General features: G+C 39.7%; 1 protein-coding gene across 1 annotated transcript; it reads right to left on the bottom strand.

Annotated features, from left to right (window-relative positions):
* Positions 1-766: 766 nt before the first annotated feature.
* Positions 767-1,268, bottom strand: LOC308520673 (small ribosomal subunit protein eS24-like). The gene has a single exon (XM_081093288.1). The coding sequence runs from the start codon at positions 1,194-1,196 to the stop codon at positions 873-875; it is 324 nt and encodes a 107-aa protein (XP_080949414.1). The 5' UTR covers positions 1,197-1,268; the 3' UTR covers positions 767-872.
* Positions 1,269-9,701: the final 8,433 nt, after the last annotated feature.

Below are 9,701 nucleotides of genomic sequence, written 5' to 3' on the forward strand. Positions count from 1 at the left end.
AGAGAGGATGGGGAGGGAGAAAGAGATAGAAACATCAATGATGAGGGAGAATCATTGATTGGCTGCCTTCTGCATGCACCACACTTGGGATCGATGCTGTATCCACTGAGCAAAACTGGCTAGGGCAATGATTCTCTCTCATCATTGATGTTTCCATCTCTCTCCTCTCCCTTCCTCTCTCTGAAATCAATACAAAAAATATTTTTTAAAAATTGGGCTAATGGGGCCAAATATATGGTTACAGAAGATGATTCGACTTTGGGTGGTTGGCACACAATGCAATATACAGATCATGTATCATAGAAATGTACACTTGAAACCTATATGATTTTAATAACCAATGTCACCCCAATAAATTTAATTTAAAAAAACGGAAAAAATTGATTTTTAAAAAATTTCTTAAAGTAAGTTAGAGCCTTTTACTTCATATGGTATGCCTGCTGCCAAAATATACAGTTCAGAGTTACTCTGGTAGGTTGTGGGGAGCCATGACGATTTATTGAGCAGTGCAGTGACACGATAAGAGTTCTGCTTTAGCAAATCCATCTGGCATCACAAGTTTAATTGGAGGGAGATGAACTAGAGGCCAAGATCATTTATAACAGTCTAAGCCCCTTAAGCCCCTAAATTGGGTATGGTAGGAATGGCAAGAAATACATGATAAACTTTATTTGCCCTTTTGTCATCTTTTATTTATTTACTTACTAGTGGCCCAGTGCACGAAATCTGTGCACATTAAAAGGGAATTAATTAGAGGAAATATATATTTTTTTAAGTTTATAGTTTATTAATCCTCTCATGAAAAATCTGCACAACCATCACAGATAAAGTCACCGAAGAATCTTTACTCCTTCTGTAGTTCAATCTCCAGCTCACTTTTTGCCAGCACTAACGGTGGCCGTTGCAGTACCCCTGACTTTCTTCATTTTGTTCTTGCATTCCTTTCTCTGTTTTCTTGAGGTCTTCTTCTCATATAGGCCATGTCTTGCAAGTCTATGTTTGGGTTCGTTTTTCTTTGCATAATCCAAGGAATCATAAATCATGCCAAAGCCAGTGGTCTTGCCACCACCAAAGTGGGTTCTGAATCCAAACACAAAGATGATATCAGGTGTGGTCTTATACATTTTGGCTAGTTTTTCCCAGATTTCTGTCTTGGGTACTGTTACCTTCCCAGGGTGAAGGACATCAATGACCATTTGCTTCCGCTGAAGTAGTCTGTTGGTCACGAACTTCCTGGTCCGGATGGTTACTGTGTCATTCGTGATGAAGGTTGGTCTTCAGAAATATTTTAATATTACTATTTGCTCTTTCTCTATAATAGAAGTGTCAGAAATGAAAGAAAATTAGTAAAATGTATATGAAAATCTCCCTCCTGTCAGAATGAGTCAAGTCCCCGCCCACCGGCGCGTGCTTCGGAATTGCAGGAGACCCAGACCCAGCAGGCCCCACCCCCATTGGGTGAGACCCAGACCCCAGCAGCCCCATCCCTGTCAAGCCCCGCTGGGCAGGGGGCACAGCCTCAGGTCCCCCCCCATCAAGCCCTGCGGCAGGGGCGGGGGGGGGGAGAGGGCACAGCTTCAGGTCCCCCAGCCTAGCACTGGGCAGGGGGCGTGGCCTGAAGTCCCCTGTCAGGCTCCGCTAGGTGGGGGTTCAGCCTGAGGTCCCCCACCCTGGCCAGGTGTCACGCATCCTCAGGTCCCTGCTGATCGGTCGTTACACATCACAGGGTGATGACCATTTGCATATTAGCCTTTTATTATGATTTATTTAAATATATTTTTATTCATTTTAGAGAGGAAGGGAGAGGGAGAGAGATAGATATATCAATGATGAGAGAGAATCATTGAGGGATCGAACCTGCAACCTGGAAATGTGCCCTTGGTGGGAATCAAACCCTGGACCCTTCAGCCCGCAGGCCAACGCTCCATCCTTTGAGCCAAATCAGCTCGGGCTTGTCTTCTTTTATATGCACTGTGCCTACAGTCAGTATTCTGTTACAGCAGAAGTTACCAGACTAGAAGACAAATAGCAGTATCCTTCTAGATACGGGCCTATCTAGAGCTTCCCCGGGGAAAACATCAGACCAGGAAATATTGGGCAGCATAAAACGCTTTTTGCTAAGCAAGGAGTTGATAATATTTGCTTTCTTAGTCTATCTCCAACTGGCCTAAAATAAGTAGCAGGTGTCATTTATTGATCATTTGCTAAGTAAATTCTACATATTTTTTTTTTATTATTAGCTACTTCTTTTTTACAACCCTGTGAAGTGAGTAGTACTTAGGTCCATCTATGGATTGGTAAACCGGGCTTCAGAGAGAACAAGAAGCTTGCCTTTTAAGTTGAGGAGAGTTGGACTTCGTATCTGACTCCTAAGCCTGTGCTCTTAAGGAAAAAAAAGTTAAAACTGAGAAGCATGGTGTCTTTGCTGCTCTGATCATGTCTCTATTCCATTCGAGCTTATCACAGTTTGCTTTCAGAAGGGCCAGCATCAATTTACTGCTTTCTGGAAGTTTGAACATTTTATTTTAATCAGTTCTTTGGGGACTCACAAAAAGACTTCCTTATGTACATCCCTTCTAAGGATGATGAACTGTTACATCATAGTCTGAGAAGGATGAAGCCACAGAGCAAGGTGACTGACACTCCTGAGGTAGGGGGTGAGGGCCTCCACCGAAGAGTTGGACTGTTCCGGTGCTAAGGATCAGAGAAGAGGTGGGAATTGAAACAAGAAACCAGAATCTTAGAGGGCTGAGAGGCGGAACTGGAGGTATTTGACTGGGAGTCACTCTTGTTTACTTGAGAAGTCGTTTTAAGGCCGTCCTGGAAGAAAAAGAAAAGTTGATCTCTGCAGAAAGCCTCTGCACCAAAGCTTTTGTTATCTTAACAAAAGATTATCTAGGTTCATGTTACTCTTTTTGTTCATTTCCCTCTTGTTATCCCTAGGCCTTTGGTAAAATCTTATTCAAATGTTTCAGCCTGATTTAACTAGGCTACAGGGAGTTTAAAAAAGAGAGAGAGAGAGCTCTGTCCAACTTAGACCGCAGGCTAAACGTTGGAAGTAGGTCCTGTTGAGGCCAGCCTGGAGGTGGCAGCACTGATTGTGAGCTTCCAGAAAGGAAGGTAAAACTCCGGGACATCAAAGTTGGGGTTAAGCAGCCCAGCCACTTCTCACCATTGTCCCCGTTGAGGTATCCTTTCTTCCACTGCCTGTTAAGGAGGAACAGAGAGGTGATTTATATTGGGGGGGGGGGGGCAGGGTTTCCCTATCCATTTACCTCAGAACAATGTTTTTCAATCTGTAGGTCATTAGTAGGTCATGAAATCAATTTAGTGGGTGTCAATCAGCACTTGTTTTTAAGTGAAATGAAATAGAAAGTTCATGGTTTTATGAGCATTTGTTTCAATTTTTAGGAAGTGTGTGTGTGTGTGTGTGTGTGTGTGTGTGTGTGTGTTGGGGTCACCATGTGAAACGTATTTGGTACTGTGGGTTATGATCAGAAAAGTTTAAAAACCATTGTTACTGGTATATATCTAATGAAATCAGACTTATCAAGGGAGGGAAATCCTTACATTTCCTTGTGTGTGTGTTGTTGTTTTTTTCCACTTTATAATTTGTGCCCTCGGAGATTTTTCCCTTTAACACATGTAAAAAATAACCCCCCTTTTTTAAAAAAATTCTTTTGGCTGCTTTCATTCAGGAATTTTGCATTGCTTAATAGTTCACAGCTCTGTCAACACTTTTATTTGGCCTGCCAGGAATGAAGACACATCTGCTGCTGGTGAGGTTAGGTGCCTGGAAAGAGTGATCTTTGGTGGGATTTGAACTTACTTAATCTCTTCTGAAAGAAGAGAAAGGTTTAGGCTTTTCCCTGTCACACCTGTGTCAGGACTCACCCTTGCCTGCTGATGGACAGGGACAGTGTGACTCTTCACCTGAAAGACTACCAGTTGTAATCTAGAGAAAATGAACTACTTACTACTCATCACCCCTCAATTTCTTGGTCTTTGTGGTCTTTATTATGATGCTGATAAGCTCAAGTGTCATTGTATAAGGTAAATGTCTTTCTGGGATCAAGACAGGGCACAATGCTCCCTCTCACACCCCGTATTCCCTGGAGTTCAATCGTAAGTATTTATACCATTAATTCTGAACCTTAATCTTACTGAATTACACGTGATTAAACTGTTTTCATATATGTATGCCATAGTTAATGTGAATTAATTTATCTCTGAGACCTTTTTCATCACTTTATCAGTTTAGTTTACTAGCCAGGTACTCAGATATATCCATTTAGTACAAAAGGACAGTACCACCTCAGTTATGGCTTCATTGCTTTGGGGTAAGGGGTGGGGAAGTTCTTTACCAAAATGGATGAGCAAAAAGATTAACTGATATCAATCAATGATTATCACTTATAACAATTTATAGGCACTTTAAGGGAAAACTAAGGAAATCCCAACCAAAGCAAAGTTGTATTGAGTATAAATAATTAACTGACATTTAATGCATCCCTGATGGCTGGTCTAAAGCAATCATGATTATTCTATTATCCTTGCCAGTAATTAGTTCCAAATTAGTCATATAATCAATTGTGCTAGAGTTCTTAAAAATACTTCTTCACACCCAGCCAATGTGGCTAAGTGGTTGAGCATCAACCTATGAACCAGGAGATCACGGTCCGATTCCCAGTCAGGGCACATGCCCAGGTTGCAGACTGGATCCCCAGTGGGGGTGTGCAGGAGGCAGCCGATAGCTGATTCTCATCATTGGTATTTTTATCTCTCTCTCCATCTCGCTTCCTCTCTGAAATCATTAAAAATATATTTAAAAAATACTTTCTCACTCCTAAGAGTGGTCGTCTTTCTCTGGATGTTGACATGCCTGAGCTGTGATGCCAAGAATTTCTGCTATCATCTTTCTATTGCCTGAGGATGAAATTGTTACCAGAAGGATGAAGGATGACAGAGTAAAGGGATGGTAGAACCCTCGATGCTTCACGACATCATTATGCACCTGCATCTATCAACACTGCCCTACCTCTGAACTTCCTTGTTATATGACAATCAATTTCTTTTTGTTTGAGTATTATTGGTTTTATTAATTATTTACAGCCAAAGCCTTCTAACTGATCTACTGACTATTAGTGCCACGTGGTAACACTGATTTCCCCCAGGGGCTACTAAACTGCTTCCTATGACTCCTGTATTTTCAGTGTCATTAGAGACCCCTCTGGAGAATATACATGGCTCCAAAATTTTAGAAACTCTCCCAGGTACCCGGCCTTTAATATATTGTAAGGGTTAGTTTATGTCAAAAGCTGCTGTTCTCTTTCTTGTAGCCACTGACCTCCATTGCAGATTCAGGCCAGGTTTGAGAATTTCTTTTCTTAGCAGAAAGCATTAAAAATTCGCAGGTATAAAGATCCAGCTTATCTGTCATCTAAACTCTGCTTGAGTGCTGACCTCTTTTCACTGCTAGAATATGCTTCTGACTCCATATTGCCCATCTTGTTGCCTGTGTTACTGGCAAAGTGAAGGGACTACTTACAATCTTACCTTCAAGAGCTCCCCCTCACCTGCCTACCTGAATTCTTGTACCATTCCTTCTCTGGCTTTCTGTGCCTTCATGTTTATTTACAGCACGATAAAAAGTATTTACAAGAAGGAAATGAGTAGCCTAAAGTGCACTGGAGAAGTATTTTAACAGGAGTGACCACAACAGTGTTTCATATTTCCCATGCCTGTTTTCTTTCCTGAGGTAAGGAGAATTTATAAGCTGTTAACTTTGTATCCTCTGCGTGAACTGTTGTAAAAGTTTCAGATGCATATTGAATTTAGTTTTTTGTTTAACTACCAAAGATTCCAAAGAGGGGGGATAAATTAACCAGAAATATTTATTTCAAGAGCAACTTTTATTTAATTAAAATATCATTAGCAATAGTTCAGTATATAAAGGTAATAACTTATTTAATATAGCCATTTGTCATTTATAGACACCACCCCATTAACCTGAGTAATCAACTCTGTTTCCCTTCAGTTTCATTTAGTCAGGTTTAGGGGTAACCACATATTTTTCTGTGGCTTGTGTTCGTAAAATAGTTTCTTGCAATCTGCTTTATGTGCATTTACACATATGAAAAAAGTCAAAATATATTAGAGAGCCTTTATTCTTATATGTTAACTATATGAAATTAAATTTTCTACCCATCAAAATATTTTTTCTTTTAATTATCAATTAGTTTCTCTTGTTCTCCTTGTAATATACTCCTGAATTACTTTCCTATCTGCTCTAAAGTTCTATGAAACTATTATGTGTTACAAAACATTCTTAATCTAGATCTGCAATGGCTTGTTTAAAAAGCAATTTATCATCAAAATTTTAAAACTTTTCTGCTTCAGAGTACACTACTAAGAAAGTTAAAAGACAACCCAAAGAATGGGAGAAAATAGGTGTTAATCATATATCTGATGGATTTGTATCCAGAATGTATGTATGTATGTATGTTTATTTATTTATTTTAATTGATTTTTTTTTGAGAGGGAGGAAGAGGGAGACAGAGAAAAAGAAACATCTGTGTGAGAGCAAAACATCAGTCAGCTGCCTCATGCACACTGGCATGTGCCCTGACTGGTGCATGGGACCACACCCAGCCACCTGAGCCGCACTGGCCAAGGTGCCAGAATGTATAGAGAGCTCTTACATTCAATAATAAAAAGACAAATCACTTTGCCCTGGCTGATGTTGCTCACTGATTAGAGCAGCAGTCTGAGCACCAAAGGGTTTTGGGTTTGATTCCCAGTCAGAGACATGTACCAGGGTTGCAGGCTTGATCCCTGGCCCCAGTCAGGGTGTGCGAGGGAGGCAACCAATCAATGTCTCTCTCTCACATGGGTGTTCCTCTCTCTCTCTCTCTCTCTCTCTCTCTCTCTCTCTCTCTCTCTCTCTCTCCCCCTCCCTCCCTCCCTCCCTCCCTCCCTGTACTCCCTATATCAGTGGAAAAAAATCTCCTGGGATAAGGATTAACAAAAATAACTCTATATATGTAAAAGGCTAATATGCAAAGTGCCCCCTCGGGAGTGCGACAGGGAGACTGGGAATTCGATCACTCACTATGATGTGCGATGACCACCAGGAGGAGGTGTGGAATGAAGGAAGGTGAGGATTTTAAAAAAAGATTAATGATTTTAGGGCAGTGAAAATACTCTATATGACATTATGGTGATGGATATACGTCATTATTATTCTGTCTAAATCTATAAAATGTACAATACCAAGACTAAGGCAATCTATGGATTTTGTGTTATTTTGATGTGTAAATGTAGGTTCATCCTTGTAAAAAAAGAAAAGAGAAAAGTATCATTCTGGTGAGTGATGTTAATAATGGGAGAGGCTATGCATGTGTGAGGGCAGGGGGTATGTAGAGATCTCTGAACCTTCCTCTCAATTTTATTATAAACCTAAAACTGTCCTTAAAAAAATAAAGTTTTTAAAAGAAAACAGAGGAGTGAAAATTCCCAGCTATAGCAATGGACCAGAGCCCAGATGCACGCTTAATTTTGCCTATGCTTCCCTTCTCTACAACTCCTTACAATTTTAGATTGAAATTATCAAGGAAAAGAGTGAGAACAGTAGAAAATTCACAGAATCAGAAACGTTGATATCTAAAAGGAACTATAATATCATACAGAGTATTTTCACTGCCCTAAAATCATTCATCCTTTTTTTTTTATCCAACCATTTTCTTTTATAGACCAGTAACTAAGATATAGAAGTCTTGATGACTTGTCTAAGGTCACACCATAGAGGCAGTGCCATGTCCAGAGCCCAGGTCTTTAGACTCTTAATAAAATGGTTCTTCCTATTGAAAGGGGGGGAAAAAAAAGAAGAAGAAGAAAAGTGAACCCTCTTTTTCTCGCACTTATCAAAAACCTATACAATGTTATTTTTATTAGATTTCTGAGTCAGATCACTGATTCTTAACTTGAATACACTTTCATTTGTAGTACATATCTATACTACTAAAAATAGCCACTCAAAAGATGGTTGTTTCATATTTTGCAAAACCAGTACAGCACAGCTTCAACATTTAAAGATGTCATTTTATTCATATTTATTTTTTAGGTTTTCTTTTCTCCATTAAAGGACAAGGAATTATTTAAAAACTGATGTGAACAAGCCTGGCCAGTGTGGCTCAATGGTTGAGTGTTGACTCATGCACCAACAAGTCACAGGTTCAATTCCTGTTCAGGGCACATGCCTACATTGGGGGTTTGAGGGGCTGGAACTCCAGTAGGGGATGTGCAGGAGGGAGCCAATTGATGTTGATGTTTCTGTCTCATTGATGTTTCTATCTCTCTTCCTTCCCTTCCTCTCTCTAAAATCACTAAAAGCATATTTTTAAAAAAAATTTAAAAAACTGAAGTAGACAATATTTATAGCACTAAATACATTTTTATATTGTTGATTTTTTAAAAAAATATTTTTTATTGATTTCAGAGAGGGAGAGAGAGATAGAAACATCACTGATGAGAGAGAAACATTGATTGGCTGCTTCCCACATGCCCCACACTGGGGATTGAGCCCGCAACCCATGCATGTGCCTTTGACCAGAATTGAACCCGGGACCTTCCAGTCTGTAGGCCAACGCTCTACCCAGTAAACCAAACCGGCTAGGGCTATATTGTTGATTTTTTAAATGTAATGAGCCCTGGCTGGGTAGCTCAGTTGGTTAGAGCATCCTCCTGATACACCAAGGTTGTGGGTTTGACTCTCAGGTCGCGTACAAGAATCAACCAATGAATGCATAAATAACTGGGACAACAAATCGACATTCCTCTCTCATCTCTCTCTTCCTCTTTCTCTGAAATCCGAAAAAATTTAAAGTAAAAATTTAAAATTTTTAAATGTAATGAACTGTGCTGTAGTCTAAACATTATTAATTGTGTCATTTAAACATTTTTTATTGGTTGATTGCTTTGAGAGAGAGAATGTTATAGAGAGAGAAAGGGAGAGAGAGAGAGAGAGAAACATTATTGTGATAGAGAAACATCATAGAGAAACATTGATTGGCTGCCTCTGAACCTACAACCTAGGTGTGTGCCCTGACGAAGACCAAACCTGAAACCTAGGCGACTGTCCTTTTTTAGGGGTGTATATGCTCATTTTATACTATGACTTTAATTGGAAAGCAAATGAACAGGATAAACCTCCAAGTGGATACTATATCTAATATTAACGTTATTTCAGCTGGGTTAGAAAGATAAGATTTTGGGGGAGTCACAAACAACAGGAGGTGATTTTTTAAAAATGTATTAGAGATACATGGAATAAAATGTCAGAGATCATTTCTGCCCCACAGTTCAAACGATTAAGTGTAAAATCAATGGACTTGTAAAACAAAGAAACTTTTTGTTTTAATTGACCAGAATCTCAACATGAGCCATTGGCATAAAACCATCATACAGTCTTAGACTGCATTTATAGAAAGATGGTATTCACAACTGAAGTAGGCAGCTTCCTGCCTTGTGATGTTCCATGTCTATGTGTAATCCTGTGGGCTGGACCTAGTGACTCAATTCTAACAAATAGAATATGGGATTGTATTATAAAAAAATCACACACACACAACTATGGCTTCTCTCTCTTCTTCTCTCTTCCTTATCCACCCTTCTATCTCTCTCCCTGCCTCCCTCCCTCCCCC

Source organism: Myotis nattereri (assembly GCF_964212035.1).
Source record: "Myotis nattereri genome assembly, chromosome: 5".
Lineage (NCBI taxonomy): Eukaryota > Metazoa > Chordata > Mammalia > Chiroptera > Vespertilionidae > Myotis > Myotis nattereri.

What these genes read in the sequence shown, in the direction of transcription:
- LOC308520673 (XM_081093288.1), bottom strand. Translation starts at nt 1,196, where the DNA reads ATGGTCATTGATGTCCTTCACCCTGGGAAGGTAACAGTACCCAAGACA.